The sequence below is a fragment of the Melospiza georgiana genome, chromosome 22, assembly GCF_028018845.1.
Source record: "Melospiza georgiana isolate bMelGeo1 chromosome 22, bMelGeo1.pri, whole genome shotgun sequence".
Taxonomy (NCBI): domain Eukaryota; kingdom Metazoa; phylum Chordata; class Aves; order Passeriformes; family Passerellidae; genus Melospiza; species Melospiza georgiana.
The window spans coordinates 9,523,204-9,548,779 of NC_080451.1; the positions used below are offsets into that span (position 1 = coordinate 9,523,204).

General features: G+C 42.3%; 1 protein-coding gene across 3 annotated transcripts in view; it reads right to left on the reverse strand.

The window, feature by feature from the left end:
* Positions 1 to 6,279: 6,279 nt before the first annotated feature.
* Positions 6,280 to 25,576, reverse strand: part of MIB2 (MIB E3 ubiquitin protein ligase 2) — a 44,733-nt gene continuing 25,436 nt past the window's right edge. For 2 of the 3 annotated variants that reach the window (XM_058039339.1, XM_058039340.1), the window contains exons 5-19: positions 24,932 to 25,126; positions 23,204 to 23,346; positions 21,479 to 21,586; positions 20,342 to 20,446; positions 19,155 to 19,317; positions 17,588 to 17,721; positions 15,664 to 15,812; positions 14,846 to 15,002; positions 14,123 to 14,277; positions 13,515 to 13,641; positions 12,451 to 12,681; positions 11,539 to 11,717; positions 10,467 to 10,651; positions 8,654 to 8,719; positions 6,280 to 8,180 (exon numbers count right to left, since the gene is read on the reverse strand). In XM_058039339.1, coding sequence (XP_057895322.1) covers positions 7,939 to 8,180; positions 8,654 to 8,719; positions 10,467 to 10,651; positions 11,539 to 11,717; positions 12,451 to 12,681; positions 13,515 to 13,641; positions 14,123 to 14,277; positions 14,846 to 15,002; positions 15,664 to 15,812; positions 17,588 to 17,721; positions 19,155 to 19,317; positions 20,342 to 20,446; positions 21,479 to 21,586; positions 23,204 to 23,346; positions 24,932 to 25,126 — 2,339 coding nt within the window. In that variant the 3' untranslated portion in view covers positions 6,280 to 7,938. The remainder of the gene's footprint in view (positions 8,181 to 8,653; positions 8,720 to 10,466; positions 10,652 to 11,538; positions 11,718 to 12,450; positions 12,682 to 13,514; positions 13,642 to 14,122; positions 14,278 to 14,845; positions 15,003 to 15,663; positions 15,813 to 17,587; positions 17,722 to 19,154; positions 19,318 to 20,341; positions 20,447 to 21,478; positions 21,587 to 23,203; positions 23,347 to 24,931; positions 25,127 to 25,576) is intronic. The other variant, XM_058039342.1, reaches the window with a different exon arrangement.

A 25,576-nucleotide genomic window follows, 5' to 3' on the forward strand; every position in this document is an offset into this window, starting at 1 on the left:
TTACATTAAGCCTCTTTGCAATGTGCCAAAGATTCTCTCAGGCTCTGCCAAGTGGGATCGAGTTACTGCAGCTGAAATTTGGGCTGGCCCGGGAGCAGCAGCAAAGTGAAACAAGCTGGGCTGGACATGAACTCCTCTCTTTAACTCTGTGAGCAATCTGCAGCTCTCAGCTTCGTGCAATGAGGGAAAAAAACTCAAATAAAACCGGGGGAGAGGGCAGCAAGAGGAATGCAGAGGAATCAGCCCCTTGGAATGTGTCGCTGGGGATGCTCCACGTCATTTGTCACAGCTGTCCCGGGTGAAAAATGAGATGCTGGGAGAGCAGGCTGGGCTCTCTCTGCTTGGGAAAGCGCTCAGAGAGATGAGAAACTCCCACAGAAATAAAGAGCAGCCCCTCTTGCAGCAAACCTGGCTGGGAGCTGCAATTTCTGCTGGGCTTGGGTTGTTCTGGTGTCACGCCGGGTTTGCGTCCCAAAGAGGCTCAGAGGGTTTGCCTGGGATGTTCTTTGAGGCATCTCCAGATCCATTCAGGGCTTTTTGGAAAAGCTCGCTCAGAAATTCTCAGGTTTTCAGAGAGAGTTGAAAAATCTCACTCGGAAATTCTCAGGTTTTCAGAGAGAGCGGAAAAAGCTCACTCAGAAATTTTACGGTTTTCAGAGAGAGTTGGAAAAGCTCAGAAATTTTCAGGTTTTCAGAGACAGCTCAAAAATCTCACTCAGGAATTCTCAGGTTTCAGAGAGAGTTGAAAAAGCTCACTAAGAAATTCTCAGGTTTTCAGACAGCTCAAAAAGCTCACTGAGAAATTTTTAGGTTTTCAGAGAGAGCTGAAAAAACCTCACTCAGAAATTTTCAGGATTTCAGAGACAGTTGAAAAAGCTCAGAAATTTTCAGGTTTTCAGAGAGGGCTGAAAAACCTCACTCAGAAATACTCAGGTTTTCAGACAGCTCAAAAAGCTCACTGAGAAATTTTCAGGTTTTCAGAGAGAGCTCAAAAATCTCACTCAGAAATTCTCAGGTTTTCAGAGACAGCTGCACTTTTCTGTCTCACCCTGAAGTGGGGTGAACTCAACCCCAGTTCTGCTCTCTCAGAATTCTGCAGGAATTTTCTCCCCAGTTCCACCAGAAATGTCAGGCAGGGGGAAGGCCATGCAAAAATTCCTTGGGGGCATCTGAGGCGTTCGAAGGGTTTCAGAAAAGCTTTGTAATTTTAATAAATGAAAAATGCTCGAATTGGAATTTTTTCCACCCTAGTTCATGCGCTGTTTTATTAGTTTCATATATTTGCAGCCTCAAGCTGGCCTGGAGCTGTCAAACAGCTCAGGAGAAATCAGGCCAGGGAGTCTGGGTGTGCAATTCCATGAACATTTTCAATTGTCACCAAGACAAACCACCGCAAAAATCTGAAAACCAACAGGAAATCCAACAGTAAAAGGGCAGAAAATTGCAGCAGTGGTTCAGACACAGGAAAAGGAAAGGATAAGGAGGGACAGGCAAGGAAAGGATGGTCAGAATTCCAGAGGGGAGGAAGAGCAGAACCCCAGGGTCCAGAGCTCTCCCTCAGCTGCTTTCCAGGGATGGTTCCTCCTTCCCCAGCAGCTCTGTGCCTGTGCACGGCTCTGAAAAATGCAATTTTTTTGCATTTGGAGCTCCACACAGATGCAAACTCAGCTCTTTTGGTGGTTTGAGCTGCAATCACAGCACCAAGGGAGAAACTCAACTGAGCTATGCCTGAATTCTCAGTTTCTTTTAGAGCCTGCAGAGGACAGAAAAATGCTGATGGAGAGGGGAATCTTGAAGGAAAAACTTGCCTTGAAATGGGGCTCCAGACCTCCAGCCAAGAGCTCTTCTCCAGCAAGGCAGCCCTGGATTGAAAGAAAAATATTGTTATCAACCCCAGAGCTGGAAGGACATTGAGCTTCAGTCCCAGCTTCAGGGGCCTCTCCCAGAGCTGGAGGACTCAGCAGAGCAGGAGGGAGATTTCAGTTCATGCACTGCACACCCTGCTCTCCTCCTGCTGCAGCAGAGCAGGGCACTTTAATCCTGATTTGGGGAAGTTTAAACCCAATTTAGGGCAGTTTAATCTAATTTAGGGCAGTTTAATCCTGACCAGGGCAGTTTAATCCTGACCCAGGGCAGTTTAATCCTTATTTCGGGCAGTTTAATCCCAATTTAGGGCAGTTTAATCCTGACCAGGGCAGTTTAATCCTGACCCATGGCAGGGCTTTGTCCTGCACCTTGGACAGGCACGATTAAACTGGGTTTATAAACCAGCACTGGGCAGGTGAGGAGATTTGCCCAAGGTCCATGTGGAATCTGGCAGGACCTAAAAGCCTCCAAGCACCCACTTAGTGCATTATTTTTGTAGCACTCACTCACTTTTGTGGCACCCATTTTTGTGGCACTCGCCCATTTTTGTGGCACTAATTTTTGTGGCACTCACCCATTTTTGTGGCACTAATTTTTGTGGCACTCACTCATTTTTGTGGCACTCACTCATTTTTGTGGCACTCACCCATTTTTGCGGCACTCGCCCATTTTTGTGGCACTAATTTGTGTGGTACTCACCCATTTTTGTGGCACTCACCCATTTCTGTGAAGAGAAGAACCCAAATTTTGAGCAGAGCTTGGGGACTCACGCGAGCACAGCCTGAGGGGAGCAAGAATTCCCTTCATGAAGTGAAAGTTTTTTGTGGAATCCATCTCAGCACAGCTGAGTGAGCGCACAGAGCTTCAGCAAAGTGCATTTTCAGTGTTCCTGAACGCTTCTCCACGCAGCCACCGAGGGTGAGCAGGGCCAAGGAAAGCTCTGTGACTTTTCCATGAGTCACAGACGACTCTGAACGGGAAGAGCCCATCGTGCTGCACACGATCTGGTTTATCCTGTGCTGCCCGAGTGGGAACCTTGGCTGCAGAGCTGATCCAAACCCTCTGGGACATTGCAGGATCCCCTGTCAGGTTATCCTGAGGAGGGAGGGACAGAAGGCAGAGCAGAATTTCTTGGAAAGCACTTTGTGCCCATCCACAGGGAAATCCAGCACATCCAACCCCACCAGAGCCTGGCTGCAGAGAGCTCTGCAGAATTACTTGAGTTCAAGCCAAATATTTGCTGAGAAACCAGCTGAGCACCGAGGCCAAGACAAACCTCAGTTTTTAGGGCAGTGAGAGTCAGCTGAGGATCCAGAACTCCCAGACGCAGCCTCAGGAAATCCTTGCTGAGCTCTCCTGGTGAAATCTCTGCTAAATCAGAGATTTAGAACCCTTTGGGATGCTCCCACACCTTCCCAGGGTCTGCAGTGCAAATATTCGGGTTGGGCTCTGTCAGAACCCAGGGAATTCCTCGGGGGGCTCAGAGACCCCAGCACAGAGCCCCAGACCCCCCTGCCTTTGATTGACCCCTGGGAAAAAACAATCACCAACCTTATGTGAAGAATTACAAGTCAAGAAAGTTTAAGAAGAATCATAGTTTGTCATGGAGTGAAAAATAGATTTGTGGGGGTTTTTAGAATCAGGACCCCAAGATGGAAGATCTGCAAGCCATGAAAGTTTAAGTGGAATGATAGGGAATTTAGCACAGGGTGAAAAAATAGATTTTTTTTGAGGTTTTTAGAATGGGGGTGCAGGGGTCCCAAGATGGAGAAATCTGCAAACCAGTGCAGATCTGCAACTAAACAAAAGTTTAAGTGGAATGATAGTGAATTTACATAGGGTGAAAAATAGATTTTTTGGGGGGGTTTTTAGAATGGGGATTCAGGGGACAAGATGGAGGGATCTGGGTGTGTCCAGCCTTTCTCCTTCTCCTTGGCCTCCATCTTCTGGGTGATGGTGGCACTTTTGGATTGGTTTAGAGTAGAAGCTCACTGTCTAACATAGGTGATGGGTATTGGGAATTAATTGTAAATATTGCACATGTCGTTTTTAGTATTAAAGATAACACCAGTGTGCCTCTGTCTGACCTCTGGGTCCATGGCACAGGAATCAGGAAAATTTCCCTTAAAAACCACTCAGAGATTTCACCCTTCAGCTCCCAACTCCACTTGGAAGCCTCTCTCCTACTTTCACAGATTAAAAAAAAACCAAAATCTATCAAAACTGTAACAAACTCAAGTGAATATCTGGATAAATGTTATTGCTAGAAATCAAGAACTGGTGAAATAACTTTCTGAATAAACCACAGGGTTATAAATAATCAGTATTCCCATAATCACCACACACTCTACACAATATGGGCAGAAAAGAAAATAAAACCAACAACCCCCAACTTGGGGGGAAAGAAAATAAATCAACAATCCTCAGCTTAGGGGGAAAAATAAAATAAATCAACAACCCACAACGTGGAGAAAAAAAAAAGAAAATAAATCAACAACACCGAGTTTGGGGGAAAAAATAAAATAAATTAACAACCCACAACTTGGGGGGGAAAAAAGAAATCAACAAGCCCCAATTTGGGGGGAAAAGAAAATAAAATCAACAACCCAACATTCCTGCACAGTTCCTGTGGGAATGGCACTGAAAAATTGGATTTTTCTGTGGGTCATGGGCTAAAAAAAGGGTTTTGTGTGCTGGATGCTCCCCAGGGAGGGAGGACGGGAATGTTTGGGGCCTAATAAAGAGAATTTTGCCGTTTTTTTACCCTGCAGCCCCTCGTGATCAGCGTCTGCTGATGTTCCTAGAAAAGTCCATGCTCTGATGAAGAACAAACGGGCTGAGAGCGGCTCCAGCTGGCACAGGAACAGGAATTTTTGCTTCACTGAAATGCTGCACTGGCCTGGCCCAGGCCCGACCTGAGAGCAGAAATCTGGGGAGAAACCAGGGAAAAACGTTTCCCAAAACACAAATAACAAAGGGAATCCACAGTGAACTAAAAACTGCTCCCCTGGGTGGGGAAATTTTTGTCCCAGCTCTCTGGTGGGATGTGTTAATAATTATAAATTATAAATATTAACAATATATTATTATATCATATGCTATATTATAGATTCATTATACACATTGTATTATATATTATATTATACATTATAATATATTATTATATATTATATTATATTATATTATATTATATTATATTATATTATATTATATTATATTATATTATATTACATTATATTATTATTCTATTCTATTATATTATATATTATTATAAAATATTATTATATTATATTATATTATATTATATTATATTATATTATATTATATTATATATATAATATACTGTGATATTACATATAAATATTATAAAGTATTATTAATAGTATTAATTAATGTAAATTATAAATATTGATAATTATTGATGTATTATACTGCAATATAAATTTAATATAAGTAATACAATACAAATAAGTAAAATTAAATTATAGTTAATTATATATATTATGTCTATTTATAATATATAATTATATTTAATTATTATTATATATTATAATATAAGTATAATAAAATATAATCTAAATAATATAATTAATTTTATATTAATAATTCATTTGTGGGTGGACCAGTCCTCTTGGAGCAGCACAGACTAGTGGGACCATAAAGGACCAAAAATCAGCACAAAATTCAAAAATCAACAAGAAATCCAAAAACCAGCAAGAAATCCAAAAAACCAGCAAGAAATCCAAAAACCAACAAGAAATCCAAAAACCAACAAGAAATCCAACAGTAAAAAGGCAGAAAAGGACAAAAAAAGGATAAAAGTTGGCTCAGATTTGTATTTTTGAGCACTTTTGTTTTCTCCAGCAAAGGTTTTGGGGAAATTTCTGGATTGTTCCAAAGGGATTCCCATCAGTTTGGATTTCTAGGAAATACTGAGAATCTGCACCTCTGATTTTTGCACCAAAGCTGATTCTGAAATTCAGCTTTGGGTTATTTGGGTGTTAAGTAGGAGCCAAATAAATAATTTAGGGGTTAAATCTGATCTATTTTGACAACTTAAAAAATCTATTGAAATTGTACCAAACTCAAGTGAATATCTGGATAATCTAAATATTATCTTTGTGAATAAACCACAGGGTTATAAATAATCAATATTCCCACAACCACCACACAGTTCCACATTGCTTTAAAAGATTTTCCACCTCTTTGCTAACGAACAAAGGGAGGAGAGGAACACTGGAAATTTTGTTTTGTTTTGTTTGTTTAAATATTGCTTCCAATATGTAACAAACAGGAGGTTTGGGCACCCAGACAAACAGCCACACTTCCACCAAAATTCACTTTACAGGATCACTGAGTGGGTGATAAATCTTCACCCAGCTGGAAAACAATACAGCTACTGTTTGTACATTCATTTTTAATGCTCAGGAAAATATATATTTTTATTTTATTAAGTTTTGCTGCAAAACAAAGAAACAAAAATGAAATCCCTTTTTTTTTTTTTTTTTGTCCTCCTCCCCCTCGTATCTTAATTATTACTGTTTATTTTCTTTACACCTTGATTGGAGTATTGAACACCTGCCTTTGGCATTATGGATAGAAAGCTCAGGAGTCTCTGAACACACGGCTCTGCCAAAAAAGAAATGAAATAAAATAAAACATGGAAGAAGAAGAAGAAGAGTGTCACTTAGAGGTCAGAAATATTTGTTGTAACAGATTTTCTCCAATCTCAATCAGTGTTCACTACTTTTTCTCTAAGGCACACACTCTGTCTGTGGGACTCCTGACCCAGCTCTGCCCAGGGGGCTCTGGGGACATCACCCCCCCTGTCCCTGTCCCCTCAGCTGGTCCCAGGGACCTCCTTGGGAGCTGGGAGCACTTCTGGGTGTCTCTGGAACATTCCAGGGTCTGCTCAGCTCTGGAGCACCCCAGGATCTGTTCAGCTCTGCCCTGGAACATTCCAGGGATCTGTTCATGTTCAGTTCTGGAGCATCCCAGGATCAGCTCTGGGACACCCCAGGATCTGCTCAGCTCTGGAACATTCCAGGGATCTGCTCAGCTCTGGAGAATTCCAGAATCTCTTCAGCTCAGCTCTGGGACATCTCAGGGATCTGTTCAGCTCTGGAGCACCCCAGGATCTGCTCAGTTCTGCCCTGGAACATTCCAGGATCTGTTCAGCTCTGGAGCACCCCAGGATCTGTTCATGGTCAGCCCAGGGTCTGTCCATGTCCAGCCCAGCTCTGCCGCGTGCTCGGTCCGGTGCTGATGGTGGATGAGCAGCACAGGTGAGGGAGGGACACCCCAGAGGAGACTCCTCTTCCTCTTCCTCCTCCTCTGGCACATCCCTCCTGGGCTTCCCTCCTTCTCCCAGGGAGCCAAACCCCTGCAGAGGGAGGAAGAATGGCAGGACAGGGGCTGGGGAGGAGCAGCATCCTCAGACGAAGATGTGGATCCTCTCCGGGGCAGATGAGACACAGGGACGAGCAGCATCCTTGGACAGAGATGTGGATCCTCTCCAAATGGCCTGGCAGCAGATGGGGCACAGTCAGGGCCAGAGAGGAGCAGCATCCTCAGAGGAAGATGTGGATCCTCTCCTGGGCAGATGGGGCACAGGGTCAGGGCAGGGGAGGAGCAGCATCCTCAGCCTAAGACATGGATCCAAAGATGTGGATCCTCTCCCGGACAGCCTGGAGGCAGATGGGGCACAGGGAGGAGCAGATCCTCAGATGAAGATGTGGATCCTCCCTCAGACAAAGATGTGGATCCTCTCGAGGATGGAGGGAGGAGCAGACCCTCAGACAAAGATGTGGATCCTCTCCTGGATGGCCTGGTGGCAGATGGGGCACAGGGAGGAGCAGACCCTCAGACGAAGATCCTCCCTCACACAAAGATGCGGATCCTCCCTCAGACGAAGATGCGGATCCTCCCTCAGACGAAGATGTGGATCCTCCCTCACACAAAGATGTGGATCCTCCCTCACACAAAGATGCAGATCCTCCCTCACACAAAGATGTGGATCCTCCCTCACACAAAGATGTGGATCCTCCCTCACACAAAGATGCAGATCCTCCCTCACACAAAGATGTGGATCCTCTCGCGGATGGCCTGGCGGCAGATGGGGCACACGGTCAGCGCCGTGCTGCAGTCCGGGCAGGAGCCGTGCCCGCACTGGAACACCAGCTTGATCTGGTCGTCGATGCAGATGGGGCAGGTGATCCTCTCCTCCATCTGCCGGTAGCGGCTCTGCAGCTCCTCCATCAGCTTCCTCTGCTCCGTGCACTCCGAGCTGGGGCTGCACTCCACCTCCGTGCTGTCTGTGGGCAGAGATCAGCCTTAATGAACTCATTAACCTCCCCTCCTGCCCCCCCAGCAGCACCAGCCCACTCACACTGCACTCTGCACTCAGCCTCAGCCAGGGGTCAAATAAAAACCCTTGGGGTGATGCTTCTCTTTTTTACTTGCTCAGTGGTTTGTGTGTGTTTGAATTTTCACTGTTAAACCACCCCATGTGAAACCTGACTGCTTCCAATACACAAAATAAGCCAGGCCCAGGCAAATCTCCCTTAAATGTCCTGTCCTGTTTATGCAGCTTGAGCTTGGCTTAGGACACCTTTGAAAATCTATTAAAATCCACTTATTTTCCTCCTCTAAAGGTGGATAATGCAACAGGCACACTCACACGCACAAAGCCAAAATAAATGAGCTCTTATTTGACTGGAAATCATTGCTGCCCCTCAAACCAAGCCTGTGCAGGACCCTCCCCACAGCCCTGCCCAGCAGGACATACCTTGTTTCAGCTTTTTGGTTATTGTCACTTGACATTTGATGCACTTCTTCATCCTCCTGGAGCACTCTGCCACAAGGAGAGTTGACAATTAAACACACAACAGACTCAAGAAGATGAGATTTGAACAACCTGAGGCTTCCCTGGGTGATTGAGGGATTGCTCCTGCATGGAATGAGGTCACTACCTGCCTTCTGAGCTGTGCCTTACTCTTTTATTTAATATTTTATTTAATTTAAATTAAAAATATATATATTTAATTAAATAAAAGAGTATTAAATAAATTAATTAAACTTATTTATTTAATACTCTTTTATTTAATCAGATCAGCAGCAAACACAACCGCTTTAAATCCTCCCTGCTCTGCGCCCCTGGAGCTGCTGCAGCTCTGGGGAGGAGGATGAAGCTCTGGCACAAAGTTCTGAGCAAACTCCCCGTGCTCACTCCCTCTGTGAGATGAACTTGCTGACAAGTCTGAGCAGGCTGCCCTTAAATCAGCTGAAATCCTGAGGAATGAGGAGCTGGGAGAGCCAGAGGAGAGGGAAATCCTCCTCAGGAGGTTTCTGGGGGATCAAGCACTGCCAGGCAGAATTTTCCCTCTGAATTCCCCTGGATCCCAAGCAGCAGGTGGGCAGAACATTCTGTGTTCTCCAGAGATAACTTTGGCTGCCTGAGAGGCTGAAATCACTCTGGGGTTGCTTCAGGACACAAACAGCACAAAAGCTTCTGTGTCTGAGCAGGGCTGGATTCTGACAGGGCAAAGAGGGAGGCTGGGGAGAAAACCATGAAAAAAAAATGTGGTGGTGTTCAAAGGGGTCTCAGGACTAGGGAGGAGATGAGAATGTTGACTCTGTGTTTCAGAAGGCTGGTTAATTATTTTATGGTATACATATTATAATAAATAATATATAAAAGAATATAAAAATACACATAATATAATATAATATAATATAATATAATATAATATAATATAATATAATATAATATAATATAATATAATATAATATAATATAATATAATATAATATAATATATATAATTTATTGTATATAAAAGAATAGAAAAAAGGATTTCAGCAGAAGGCATATTTTATATATATTATACACTATATATAATACATAATATATAATATACAATATATTATATATATTTATATATATATAATCTACTGTATATATTTTTATTTTATAATTATATTATATATATTTATATGATATATTTTTGTTTTATATATTATATATATTATACACTATATATAATACATAATATACAATATATTATATATACTGATAAATATAAAATACATTATATATATTATATATAAAAGAAAAGAAGAAAGGATTTCATCAGAACACTTGCAAGGAAAGGAATGATAAAATCTTGTGACTCTCAGACAGTCCAAGCCAGCTGACTGTGATTGGCCATTAATTAAAAACAACGACATAAGACCAATCAAAGATGCACCTGTTGCATTCCACAGCAGCATATTTACAATTATATATATAATTATATCATCTATATTATATAAATATAAATATATAACATGTAAATATACGCAATATAAATACAAACTTATCTTATATAAATATATGTATATATCTATATAATACAACTATATAAATATATTTATATTACACAAACAATATTTATTATTATATATAATTTTAATTATATTATGTAAATAATGCAGACATTAAATTATTGTCCGCATTTTGTTCCTGAGGCCTCTCAGCTTCTCAGGAGAAAAAGATCCTAACGAAAAGATTTTTCATCAAATGCGACAAAAATATGGGGTAAAAATGCCAGTGTGGACTCACCCTCGCAGACGATGCTGTGCTGGCAGGGGAAGAAGTGGATGAGCAGGGCCAGCTCCGAGCAGACCAGGCACTCGGAGGGCGCGGCCGCGCTGGACACGCTGAGGTTGGTGATGGTGTTGGGCGTGGTGTGCACGCGCCGAAGGCTGCAGGTGATGGTGGAGCTCTCAGAGCAAACCTGCCGATCCCTGCAAAGGGCACAGGGTGAGCCACAGGCTGCTCCAGCACTGGGGAATGGCACACTGGGCCTTTTCCTGACTCACAAATGGGGTAACTAAAAGGCGTTTTAAAAAATTTTATTTCATCTTTTATTGTTCTATTTCTCTAAAGTATTAAATCTTTTTCTTGGTAAGGTTATCCTTTAAAACTTGTTTCTAATTCAGTGTCTATTCTATTCAATAACATTTCTAAATCAACATTTCTCACCTCAAAATTTACATACAGATGCATACTATGTGAACTTTCTGTTAAAGTTTAAGAATTTTCTACAAATCCATTTCTCCTGGAGCAGCTGCAGAGGTTTCAGAGACTCTCCACCCCTCCTGGAGCATAGTTCTATTTCTCTAAATAATAAATCTTTTTATTGGTAAGGTAATCCTTTAAAACTTGTTTCTAATTCAAAGTCTGTTCTATTCTATAACATTTCTAAATCAACATTTCTTACCTCAAAAATTACATACAGATATGAACTCTATGTTCACATACTATGTGAACTTTCTGTTAAAGTTTAAGAATTTTCTACAAATCCATTTCTCCTGCAGCAGCTCTAGAGGGTCTCAGAGATTCTCCATCCCTCCAGGAGCATAGTTCTATTTCTCTGAAGTATTAAATATTTTTTTTGTAAAATTAACATTTAAGTTTGTTTCTAATTCATTTTCTCTCCCAACAATTGTCTGTTCTGTTCTATTACATTTCTAAATCAACATTTCTTACCTCAAAATTTACATGGAGATGTATACCATGTGAACTTTCTGTTACATTTCAAGAATTTTCTACAAACCCATCGCTCCTGGGGCAGCTGCAGAGGCACCAGGGCTGGGGGAAATTCTGGTTTTCAAGGTTTCCTGAGGCTCACCTGAATTTCTGTGAGAAGTCTTTGATGATCTGGACAATCCTCCCATCCGTGGTGAGGTCCAAAGGAGATTTTCCCCGATGATTTGCATAATTAATGTCTGCTCCTTCTTGTGCCAGGTAGCAGGCGATGGCAGTCCCAATGTTCAGCTCCACGTTCCCCAGGAAGCCAGAGGCCTGCAGCTAAAAGAAATTGAGAAAAACACTCAAATGTACTCCCAAGCTTCTGAGCTTCTGCTCTGATTTGCATCAAAACAACAACAACAAAAACAACAACAATAATAATAATAATAATATAGTACAATGATAATGCAATAATAAAAACTAAAAATAAAATAGCAATAATAAAAATAATATATTCATAATAGTAAATAAAATATAATAAAATCATAATAACAGCAATGATAAATAAAATAAGAATAAAAATAAAATAAAAATAAATTAATATAAAGCATCATAAATCATCAACAACATGAAATTTAATAATAATGAACATTAAAATCATTAACATATAATAAAATACTATACAATTAACATATACTAACATAATAATAGAGTATAATATAGTACAATACAATATAATATAATATAGTATAGTATAATATAATAACAACATAATATATAACATAAAATGAAATATGTTGTAACAATATACTAACAATATAATAACATATAATATAAATTATAATATAATACAACAACAATATAATATATTATAATATAACAAATATATATCATATATATTTTAAATATATATATATAAATATATATAATATATATTTTAAATATATATATATATTTAAATATATATATATATATATATACATATTTAAATATATATAATGTATATCATATATACCACACAAAACCCACACAAACACCACACTCTGTGGGTGTCCTGCTGAACTGTGCTCACCTTGGCCAGGAGGGTGGCTCCCATCTCCCCGTCCCTCTTCTCCAGGGCCAGGGCCAAGAGCTGCTGCCGCTCCAGGGCCATGTGCATGGCGGTGTCACCATCCTCATCCTCGGCGTTGACATCGCTGCCCTGGCTCACCAGCAGCTGCACCATGGCCACGTGGCCCTGGATCACTGCCAGGTGCAGGGGGCTCTGCTTCCTGCTGTTCTTCACGTTCACATCACAGCGACCCTGCAGATGCAGGAATTGCACCAGGGGGATGTGGGGCAGGAATTGCACCAGGGGGAGGTGAGGCAGGAATTGCACCAGGGAATGTGGGGCAGGAATTGCACCAGGGGTAGATGGGGCTGCAGAACTCAGGGTGTGGGGCCTGGCAGCTCCCAAACCCCATTGCACCTTTGCTGAGTTTAGCTGAGTTATCTGCTCCTCACAGAAGCACCAATTTGTCAGACAACAACACATTTCCTGACCCAGAGATGGGGTAACTGAGAGGTGTTTAAAAAACTTTTATTCCATTTTCAGTCCCATGTGAAGGGTGAGTGTGGGGCCTGGCAGCTCCCAAACCCCACTGCACCTTTGCTGAACACTTAGCCAAGCTGTCTGCTCCTGATGCTGATTTGTCAGACAATAAAATCCTTTTCTGACCCAGGGATGGGGCAGCTGAGACATGCTTTAAAAACTTTTATTCTATTTCTAGTCTTACAAGAAGGGTGAGACAATACCGATGTTTTAATTCACACCATCATAATCAGGAGTTAACTATTTCCTAATTACAATAAAATAAGTGGGTTTTGGCTTATCAGTTTTAGTTATACCATGTTGTAGATGCTTTAAATTCAATAATGTAAAATGACCCCTCGTGGGACGCTGGAAAAGCAGGAATTGCCCCAGGGGGAAATGGGGCTGCAGAAATGGGAGTGTGGGGCCTGGCAGCTCCCAAACCCCACTGCACCTTTGCTGAGTTTTGCTGAGTTATCTGCGCCGCACAGAAGCACCAATTTGTCAGACAATTTCACTGAGAGGTGTTTGACAAACTTTTTCTTGATTTTGGTTTTACTTCTTACCTCTTTGATGAGAATTTCAGCCACTTCCATGTGGTTGTTGAGAGCAGCAAGGTGCAGGGCAGTGAATCCATCTTCCTTTTTGGAGTCCACCAGCTGTCGAGCCCTGGCCAGAATCTTCTTGATGGCTCTGCAGGGTTGGAGAGGTTATTAAAGATGGAAGAATGAATTTCTTGAATTCTCAGAATTTCTTGAATTCTCAGAATAAATTGCTCAGGAGTCAGCAATGTCCATGACACCAGCAAGGAAGAGCAGTCCCTCAAACCCACAAACTGAATTATAAGAATACAACAAAAGCCTTCAGTTACCTTTAATAAAGTAGGGGAAAGCCACATTGCTTTGAAAATAATCAGATTTATTTTTGGAAGAGTTCCAGAGGCTTTACTAAGACCCAAATATCTGAGACTGTCCATACACGGAGATTTCCCAGCCTAGGGAAGCTTGAGAAATATGGGGAAAGCAGGCAGGAGCTTCCTGTGAAGGAACCTATTCAAACCCAAAAAATATTTAACCAACTACCCAGAACCACATCTGCCACCTCCTCAGCCAGCCAGGACAAATTAACACCTGAAAAAGGCATAAAAATGGAAAAAAAAATAAAGGTAACTTACAGCTTGTTGCCTTTCAGGGCAGCATAGTGGAGCAGGTTGAAGCCTTGACAGTTCTGGACAGTGAAATCGATGTTGGGAACTTCAGTGAGGATCTCAATCACCACTCTGTAGTCCAGGGTGATGGCATAATGCAGGGGGGTGTCTCCCTGGGAATCCTACACATGGAGAGCAAAGCAAAGCCAGGTTACCAACCCCAGAAACCCCCAAGGAAACCCCCTGGGAGCTGCTGGAACTCCTGACCAGCTCTGAGGGATGACCCAGCACAGAATACAATAAAACCTATATATAAATAAATAAATAATATGCAATAAACCCAATAAACTCTTAAAATGGGCTGGGTCCAAGTCACCATCACTTCCTGCCTTAAAAATGTTAAAAATCTTGTCCAAACAAACCTCCTGGGAAACCTCTTGTCTATAAGTATGTTTCTATTTTAACTTCTAAATTCTTAGCTTATTTTATATAACTACACTTTTACATTATAAACTCCTCACTATTTTATCAATACAGCTTCTTGATATATTCTTACTTACAACTATAGAAACATAAGTTTGTGATTTTTCTGTTTAATGTCTGTGTATTGTATTTTTACATTAACCTAAGCTTCTCTTGAGGCTGTAAATCAAATTTTTCCCATAAAGAAGCACCTCCCCACCTCAAAAATAAAACAAAACCAAAATCAAAAAACCCTCCAGCACCTCCCTGCAATAATCCCAAACTTACTGGGAGGTTGACATCACAGTTGAGCTCACAGAGGGCTCTCACCACCTCGGTGAAGCCCTGGCTGACAGCGACAAACAGGGCTGTGCACTTGGCATTGTTCAGCAGGTCTGCACTGGCCCCCTTGGCCAGCAGCACACGGGCAACTTCTGCCTGGTTTCTGGTTTAAAGCAAGGGAAAAAAGCAGATTTGAGTCATTCCAGTCAATTCTTTCTCTTTGCAAAGCAACAGAAATCAGGTTTTGTAGCCTCTCAGCCCCACCCCGCTTCCTCTTAGTGTTAAAAATCCTGGGGGTTTTGGGTTTTCTGTTTGTTTTGTTTGGGTTGGTGGTATTATTATTATTATTATTATTATTATTATTATTATTATTATTATTATTATTATTATTATTATTTCCATCAGGGCCAGCAGGAGGGGAGGTGTGTGGTGGTGTTCACAGGGGTCCCAGGACAAGGGAAGAGATGAGGATGTGAACTCTGCATCTCAGAGAGATGATTTATTATTTTATGATATATATTATACACTAAAACTATACTAAAAGAATAAAAAAATTTCATCAAAAAGCTAGCAAATAATAATAAAAAAAAAATAAAATAATACAATCTTGTGATTACTCACAGCCTCGACACTATTAGCTGTCAGCAGTCATCAAGTAAAAACAATTTTACATGCTAAGTAAACAATTTTAAGTAAACAATTCTCCAAATCACATTCTAAAACAACAAAACATGGAGAAGCTGAAGCTTCTCAGCTTCTCGAGAGGAAAAAAACCTTAACAAAAAGAGTTTTCACAAAGCATGTCAGCAGCAGAGGCGTCCTACCCAAAGGCTGCGTAGTGCAGCGCCGTGTCCCCCTCGTCGTCTCGCAGGTCCACGTTGGCATGAGCCTGCAGCAGAGCCCTCACCACCTCCAGGTGCCCCTGGTAAGAGGCAATCTGCAGGGCAGTCCTGCCCTGGTTCTTGGCATCCACCTTTGGGGAGGGCAGAGACACACAAATTCAGGCATGAGCTCGTTTTAGTGCCTGGAACAGCCCAGAAATGCCACAGGGTCCGTGCCCAGCTGAGCTTGCCCAGAACATTCTGGAAGGGGAAAAGGGGCAGCATGTTTAGAGAGAACAGAGCTCTGTAATTGCAGAGCCCTGCTGCCAAATCACTCTGTGCCTGAGAGCACAAAGCTCTGCCAACAACTCCCTTCCCGAGAGGAAAATGGGTGAGGAAATCAAATTAAGCTTTGCATAAAGCTCTGCGGGCGCCAAGTCCCCGCTGTGCTGCTGCTGCAGGTGCTTCAGGGGACACCTCGGGGCTCAAGTGCTGCAGTGAGAGTTTTGGAGAGTTAAAGGTACTGAAGAAAAGAGGTAAAAAAAAAAGGCAAAGCAGCTTCTGAAAGCAGTGGAGGATAAGGGAGAGGAGGAGGAGGCACAAAACCTCAGCAGATTGGCAAGGAGAACAAGTTAATAATCAAGGTTTTATCCCTGCAGCAGTCAGAGCACAGGAGAGGCAGCACTTCCCTGCACAGGCTCAAAATGATGGGAGAGTCCTTTGGGCAAAGAGGAATTAGAGGTCACTGCTGTTCTTCCATCTACACCAGGCAGACAGAGCTGATAAACTGGAAAAACCCTGCCAAGAAATCCCAACTTGCTCTGAGTCAGCCTCAGATCCAGCCTGATCTCTCTGTTAGACTCTGATAAAAACAGCTAATAAATTAATATATATATTAAATAAAAAAAGAAGTCTAATAAAATCTAACTAATAAAAATAACAGCTAATTTATTAATATAAATATTAAATAGAAATAGAAGTCTAATAAAATCCATGATCATATCATGGATTCCTTATTCTTGGGACTTTCCTATCTGGGCTCAATCTGAGAATTGCAGGTATTTGTGTCTCCTTCCCATCCCCAAAAGTTTATTTATAAACTTGCATTTATTTATAAACTTAAATTTAAGTTTATAAATAAAGAAGTACAATAAATACCAGACAAATAACCACTAAATCAGATTTAGAAGAATTTAATCTTCTGATCCTGGGTCACAGCCCCACAACCACACCCCCAACAAAACCTCTTTTTGTTCCTCATGGTTTCCAAGGACACAATACTGAAAGATTTGGTGGTTCCTATTTTTTCTGCCCTGTTCCTAAACCCTGAGCCCCTCCCTGGAGGAGGTTTTGGAGATGTGATCCTGACATTTTGGAATTCTGCAAGCACAGAAATTGTCCAGCAACGAGTCCAGCCCAGCTCCCTGCTCCAGTCAGACATGAGATAAGACACTGCACAGATCTGGGCAGCTTTTCTCCCTCCTGATTCCAACACTGTGATTTTTACAAGGTCCTCTAAGGACAGGCACAGCCAGACACAAGCCCCGCCTTTCTCTTCCAGCAAATCTCTGATTTCTGCTCCTGTTTTCCTATAGATAAACCCCTCTCTCCCTCATTCTACAGCTGAAGGAAATCTGGGAAAAGCCAGCTTGGCAAAGGTGCTGTGAGGGCTTCAGTTCAGATTTATTGCCACAAGCTAGAGGCATAAAATATGCACATTTAATTTGTGAATTTAATCCTTGCAGCAATTGCAATCCTTGCAGAAATTGCAGCAAAATAATATTCCAGCTGTTGGGAGATACCACTAAGCCTGACAAATGTATTGTTTTCCTCACATCCTTTTCCCTGCTTGAGTACAAAATTTGATGATGATGTTTTAAAGAGCAGCAACAAAGGAAAAATAAACATTTTTGTCTTCCAAACTTGCCTTGTCTGGGTATTTCTGGAGGAGCTCCCGGATTTTAGCTGCATTGTTGAGGGCTGCACAAATGACCAGGCACCCTGCATGCTCTGACTCTGTCCTCTGGGACAGCAGCTTCTCCAGGACAGTCACCAAAGTACCTGAAAAAAACAAAAAATTCACCTGTCACCCCACAGTCCCTCTCAGTGTTTGAGGGGACACAGGTGTCAGAAGTGCAAAGTCAAAAAATTTTGTAATTTCTGCCTCAAGTCTGATTTGAGCAAACAGTTCCAGATCTCTATCAGAAAAACAAAAGAAAATCCTGGCAAGTCTTTGCTCTCTCCCACATGATCCTGACACTCAGAGGAAATAAAGATGGTCAGGCCACAAAAAAAAAATTTTGAACAGATGTGAAAAGCACAAAAAAATTCCCCTCCACGCACCATGTGATCCCAAACTCGATTTCAGGGCACATTAGGCCAAACAATTGTTGATTTCACAACAGCTCCAGGCACAGACCTGGAGTGTTTCACAAGAATCAGCGTCCTTGTACAGGAAACAGGATGGAACAGGGAACTGAGACACGGCAGGGATGAGGCAAACGCTGAGCCCAGGGCAGAGCTGTGCTTAGCAATTCTGAGGCCTAAATTCTGCATTTTCCTGTTAAACCCAGCATTTCCAAGTCCTAAAATCTGTATTTTCCTGTCAAGGCCAGCTTTGCTTGACCATTAAATCACAGCAAAGTTTTATTCTCTATTTCCTCATTAATCCCAGAATTTCCAAGTCCTAAATCCTGCATTTCCCCATTAATCCCAGCATTTCCAAATCCTAAATTCCAGTGAGTCCTAAATCCTGCATTTCCCCATTAACACCAGCATTTCCTAGTCCTAAATCCTGCATTTTCCTGTCAAAGACAGCTCTGCATGCCCAGTAAAGCACAGCAAAGTTTTATTCTGTATTTTCTCATTAATCCCAGCATTTCCAAGTCCTAAATCCTGTATTTCCCCATTAATCCCAGCATTTCCCAGTCCTAAATCTAATTGAGTCCTAAATTCTGTATTTTCTCTTTAATCCCAGCATTTCCAAGGTCTAAATTCCAGTGAGTCCTAAATCTTGCATTTCCCCATTAATTCCATCATTTCCACGTCCTAAATCCTCCATTTCCCCATTATCCCAGCATTTCCCAGTCCTAAATTCCAGTTAGTCCTAAATCCTGCATTTCCCCACTAATCCCACCATTCCCAAGTCCTAAATTCCTGTGAGTCCTAAATCCTGCATTTCCCCATTAATCCCAGCATTTCCCAATTCCTAAATCCTGCATTTCCCCATTAATCCCAGCATTTCCCAATTCCTAAATCCTGCATTTCCCCATTAATCCCAGCATTTCCCAGTCTCAAATTCTGCATTTCCCCATTAACCCCATAATTTCCTGACTCCTAAATCCCGCATTTTCCCAAGGCCCAGCTTTGCTTGCCCAGTAAATCACAGCCAAACTTCACTTCCCCACCCAGGTAAGAACCCCTGTGTTTTGCCACCACCCCAAGAGCTGCACCAAAGATCTCCCAGCCCTGGTGGGAGCGGGTTTGCCCCTCACTTTTGGGCTCCTTGGCACTCTCTGTGGTCATCAGGTTGGCCTCCTCCTCCCTCTGGTAGGCTGTCAGGCAGGCAGGGTTGAAGGTCCAGGACTGTCCCCCCACTGACACTCGCAGATCTCCATCCCCATAGACCTTGATCACCTTCCCAATGTGCCCCAGGGTCTGTAAGGGAAAAAAAAAAAAAAAAAAAAAATTTTTTTTTTTGCAAAAATCCCCAGACCCAAAAACCAGGGGTTTTTTTGGGTTTATTTTTTGGTAAAGCTGCAGCTCCTGCTGTGTGAAAAGAAGCACTGGACAAGTGACACATTCACAGACAGCTCCCACTTCGAGGACACCAAAAGGTTCTCAGCAGTTTCTCTCTCACTGCTTTGCCAGGGAAGGGTTTTCCAGACACACTGGAAATGGCTGGGAGGGAGGTGCTGAGAAAAACTGGTCAAACTGGGACTGGGGATGGTTCCTCTGGGCTAAAACACCCTGGAGGAACCTGCACCCCAATTTTAGCCATGCTGGGCTGATTTTTCCACCTTTTTGCCTGATTCCAGAGAGTCAGGGAGGGGATAAAAGGACTTTGGTGATGGAAACCTCTCCCATGAGCTGATGGCAGCCAAATCCTTTTTGTTGGATTCCCCTTTGTCCATGGAAGGGTTTTCCAGACACACTGGAAATGGCTGGGGGAGAGGTGCTGAGAAAAACTGATCAAACTGGGATTGGGAACAGGCTCCTCTGAGCTTTAACTGCTCTTGGAGGAACCTGAGAAGAACTGATCAGACTGGGACTGGGGATCGTTCCTCTGGGCTTTAAAACTGCTCCTGGAGGAACCTGAGAAGAACTGATCAAACTGGGACTGGGGATGTTTCCTCTGAGCTTAAACACCCTGGAGGAACCTGCACCCCAATTTTAACCACACTGGGCTGATTTTTCCACCTCCCTGCCTCATTCCAGAGAGCCAAAGAGGACTTTGGTGATGGAAACCTCTCCCATGAGTTGGTGGCAGCCAAATCCTTTTTGTTGGATTCCCCCTTGTCCCGTTTGGGCGCCGTGGCCACGACGGCGTCACCGAGTGCCACCAGCAGCAGGGGCTGGGCAGGGACTTCCCAGCAGGAATTTTGGGGTGGGGGACAAGCCCATGTCTTCTTGGGGAAGCTCAGGAGGTTACTGGACTGTCCTGGAACTGGAGCACACTCACAGGTGCCATCTCATCTGTCCACTCCCCATGACCAGGTTGGAAGCGCTTCACCGTTTCCATATCATCTATCACCCGGACCACATCACCAACCCAAAAGGTGTTGAGCTACAAGAAAAAGAAAGTCATAAGCTTTTGGGGGATGAAGCAACACACACACAGAGACAAAAAATTAACAGTGATTAGCCCCCTCCACCCCACTCCCAAAAATCCCAACAAACAGGACACCCACTGAGTCAAAAAACAGAACTGCAAAACATAAATGCAGCTACCAAGACAATAAACACAACCCAATTCTCTTTTAAGCCAAGTGCACATTTAAGTAGGGAAATAATTTGGAACAGTTGTTCCAATAATTTGGAACAGCTTCCTAATTTTTTTTTTTGGTTTATTATTAATACCAGATAAAGCATGAAAGTTTTCTTGGTCATCTCCTCCTTACACCTGGCTTGGCACTGGAGATTTTAATTCACTCTAATAAGGAAGTTCAATGTTTGTTATTTCAAAGAGAAAAGGCAAAGCAGGGTTTATCTGTGCTGGGAATTTGCCAGATGCTCCCTCTGCTCACTGAGCTAGGAAGGGAGCAGTGTCAAAACAGACTTTTCAGAGCAGACTGATTTTGTGCAAAACACTCTGACACTGCATTTTCCACTGGTATTGAGAGTTTTTACCATTCTGACCTTGCTCAGGTCAGAATTTTATGGTTTTCCAGCAACCTAATTATCTCTATTTCTAATTATCCACTTCTCAAAGTCCTCAAACCTCTGGGGAAGGCCAGAGCTGTGAGCTTCAGAAATGCAGCCACCAAATTAGAAGGGCTGGATTAAAGACTCGGAAGAAATCAAAGAGAAGTGAGACAAAGATGCAAAAAAGAACAACGTGGAGACACAAAACAAGGAAGAACAAAAAATAAAAAATCAAAGGGAAATTATTGGAGAAAAGGTTCATCAGAAGGGCAAGGCAGCTGCAGAAGGATGAGGGACTGGAAGCTGAAATTAAGAAACGCAGTTTACCTTCAGGAGTGGCAAATAGAAAAGTTTAAAAAACAGGAAAATTGTGTTTAGAAGACTGTTCCTTCAGCACCTCTGGGGACACCCTGAGGCTCAGTGCCCTCCCTCCTGCAGCATTTGCAGCACCCACCTTGGTCAGGGCTCCGGGGTGGAAGGTCCAGCGGGTGTCACTGTTGAACTGCACCCTCACGTCGCCCCTGTCCGTGATCCTGTGCACCGTCCCCGTCTGCCCGATGAACTGGGGACAGAAACACAACAGGGGAGAGCTTCTGACAGATCATCCTCTCTCATAGTGGGGAAAGAGGGTGTCTAAAGCTAAGTCACCCAGCGTTTCCCATCCACGCTGCTCCCAAATCTTTATTCTGGATTTTCATGCAAATCCAGCATTTCCCAGTCTTAAATTCTGCATTTTCCCATTAATCCCAGCATTTGCCAGACCTAAATTATGGATTTTCCTGTGCATCTCAAGATTTCCAAGTCCTAAATTCCTGTGACTCCTAAATTCTGCATTTTCCCATTAATTCCAGCATTTCCAAGTCCTAAATTCCTGTGAGTCTTAAATTCCGTATCTTTCTGTTAATCCCAGATTTCCCAGTCCTAAATTCTGGATCTTCCCGTTAATCCCATCATTTCCCAATCCTAAATGCTGCGTTTTCCTGTTAATCACAGCATTTCCCTATACTAATTCTGCATTTTCCTGTTAATCCCAACATTTTCCAATCCTAAATTCCTGTGAGTCCAAAATTCTCTATTTTCCCATTCATCCCATCATTTCCCAAACCTGAATTTTGATTTTTCCATTTATCCCAGCATTTCCAAGTCCTAAATTCCTGTGAGTCCTAAATTCTGCATTTTCCCATTAATCCCATTGTGCGGTGCAGGGTTCTAGATCAGGTTCTGAGCAGCTCATGGTTTATAAAGAGGGAAAAAAATGCCAATTTCTGAGGTGACAGGAGGTTGCTGTTTCTCTGTTTAATATCCCTCTCTACCCCTGCATTCCCCAAAAACAGGAATTCAGGAGCACAGAGGTTTAACCACCAACAAAGACACAGCAACACCCAAAATCTAATTCCTGAGCTGGAATTAAAAAGCTCATGGTTCCACTGGCAGCTTTGTTAAAGTTCATCAGAAGATGCCAAGTCCCTGCCTGCCAGGCTGAAAAAAAAAATCCAAAAAAATATTTCAGTTAAAAGTTAAAATAGTTCAGTTAAAAGATTTTCACGTTGAAACTGAAATAACAGAGTTTGCCTTGACATTAATTTAAAGCCTGGTTTCAAAAAGTCTCCTCACCTATAGGGGAGGTTAGGCCAGGATAGATATTTAACATATCTTATAATTTTATGGTATTTATTCATGCTATTTACAGTAATAAATGCCATTTCTATCTTTATTTCCTCCACTCTCTGGGGTTTTTTAAAACAACAGGTGACAGCAGACTGATGGCTCTTAATTTAAAGGCAAGACTAAGCTCCAAAAATCTGATATGGGCTGAGAAATTTTATCCCTGGCCAAGGACAGAGCCCAGTGTTGACAAAACACAAACTCTAATTACCAGTAATGCACAGCACAAAAGAAGCCAAACAAGGAATGGATCCAGAACAGCAAAGAAAACTCGTGGCTCATTTAAAAACAAACAATCCAGACTGGTTTTTTTTTGCTTCTAAGACTTTTGCAAAGATCCACGAGGCCATTTTCATCCAACAATACTTAAAAATAACTCTGACTCCAGCGTCCTATCACTAAAAAAAATCTGCATTTGTGATTCATTGAACTCTAAGGTCACCCAAAGATGTTCTGGTGATTTCCTGAGCAGTGCAGAAGGAGGGAGAGGCTGGGATTGCAGCCAGGGCCTCACCTCAGCCATTTTGGGATTCCAGCCCCCGTGGCCCTCCTGCATCTCCCGCAGGATGTCGATGTCCAGCAGGCACTTCACCTTGTCCCCGTGCTGGAAGGGGTGTCTGTCTGTGCTCTCCTTCCTCTGCAGCTCTGCTGGTTTCCCTGGGGAGAACAAGGACAGCACCCGCAGGCATGCAGGGGGCACTCACACACCCTGGGTGCCTTACAAGTGCTGAAAATTAACTTTAATTTGGGCAGAATGGAGCAAAACCCTTTCCATGCCTTATACATTCTATAGGGCAGCAGAGAAATTAGTAGGATTTAACTCTAATTATATTAATAATTCCATTCTATTAAAATTCCATTTTATAAGTTACAATTTACAATTACAATTCTATTATAATTACACTATATTAAAACCCCTTTTCATGCCCTATACACTCTATAGGGTAGCAGAGAAATCTGTAGGATTTAACTCTAATTAAATTAATAATTAAATTCTATTACAATTCTATTTTACAAGTTACAATTTTACAATTACAATTCCATTGTAATTACACCATATTAACAAAACAGTGTATAATTACATAATTATAATTATGTAGATTTTATACACATAAATATAATCTATATATTTTATTAATATAAATTATATCAATAAAATATAAATATATTTATATTTATTGATATAAATTATATTAGTATAAATTATATTTTATATGTATAAAAATATAGAATTACACTATATTAATAAAACAGCTCTAACAAGAGCCATTTTGTCCCTGTGAATGCCTCTCAGGCCGTGGCAGACACCAGGAGCTGTTCTTAGCAATCCACTCACCCACAAATGCTGTTCAGACATGCCCACACAGCACCCAAAATTAGTTCTCCCCCCAACTCTGAGGAGTTCCTTACCCTCCCACCCATCCCTACCCCTGGAATTAAGCTCCTTATCCAACCCTTTCCCTCCCCTCACGCTCTTGCCAGGATGCTCAGGGAGAGAAAAGTTTGAGAAGGGCAGGTAAAAGTCTGCTTGATAAGTTTTATCTGATAGAAACCCTGATTGTGCTGCTGCAACACCAGAACAGACCCCTCTGTTTTCCTTCAGGGGAGCCCAAGATGGTCCCTGCACCTCATTGAAAGAAAAACAACCTCACAGCTAAATTACACCTGGGTAAAATGAAGCTTCAAGTCCAAAAACACAAGGAGTTTTCTTGGACTTAAGAAGAAAGGAGGATTGCAGCAAATTGCCAGTACAGACATCACTTTTTCACATCACTTTTTTTTGATTGTTCCGTTCTCCAAACTCTCCCTTTGGTCACATTTCCCCTTTTGGCTCCACCAGGACAGTGTTTGCTCTCTAAAAGCACAGTGAACACCAGCTTGCCTGAAGAATGAAAAGCTTGGGATTGACAAATGTAACAAAAGTGAGCAAAGTTGGGTTCTCTGTACCAGAGAGGGAATTTCCTGCATTTCCAGCAGAGTTTGCATTCCTTGGGATAGAACTGTGGGGATCTGATGGTTTTAACACTGAAAGTCCAAACTATTTCATGAATCACTCTGAGATCAAGCAGGATGTTCACACACAAACCAAATTCTCTCAAATAAACCTCATTATGTAGGAAATTTAGAAAATAGGGAGGTGGTTTTGTCTTCCAAACTAAAAATGGCTTCAGCGCCAACGGCCGCGTGAATCACAACTCCTCAACAAAGACTTCACCCAGCAAAGATTTGTCTCCAAACCCACCTAATTTTGGGAGGTGCTCCTTGTAGTAGAAGCCCCCAGAAGCCTCCACAGTACATTTGAGGTCCACTTTTCCCTTGTGGCCCACCCTGTAGACGTTGGTGGTTCCGTCGGCCCAGGTGACGCTGGCGACGCTGCGGCCGGTCTCCACGTCCCAGCCCCGGATATCGACCACGCGGCCGGTCTTGCCCTCACCCCCTGAGGGGAAAAGAAGTGCAAATCAGGAAAATTGGATCACAGACAATTCATTTTGGGTGATTGGGAGGGAATCTCTGTGTTAAAGTTCATTTTGGAATGATTCAGTGGAGGATTCCTGGTGTGCAGGAGCATGGCCTAGTTGGGGGATGCACATGTGGTGTCATGGCACCACACTGTGGCAACAAAAATATTCAGCAGTGCTGCAAGATCCGGGTTCCAAGTGCTAAAGATCCACCTAGGATCTTTAAATCTCTCCTGAACACCCTCCATGTGCTGCAAGATCCAAGAGCCAAGTGCTAAAATCCACCCAGGATATTTAAATCTCTCCCCAACCCCATCCATGTGCTGCAAGATCCAAGATCCAAGTGCTAAAATCCACCCAGGATCTTTAAATCTCTCCCCAACCCCATGCAGGTGGAGGAACATCAAATAAACTTGGTTTTCCTCAAG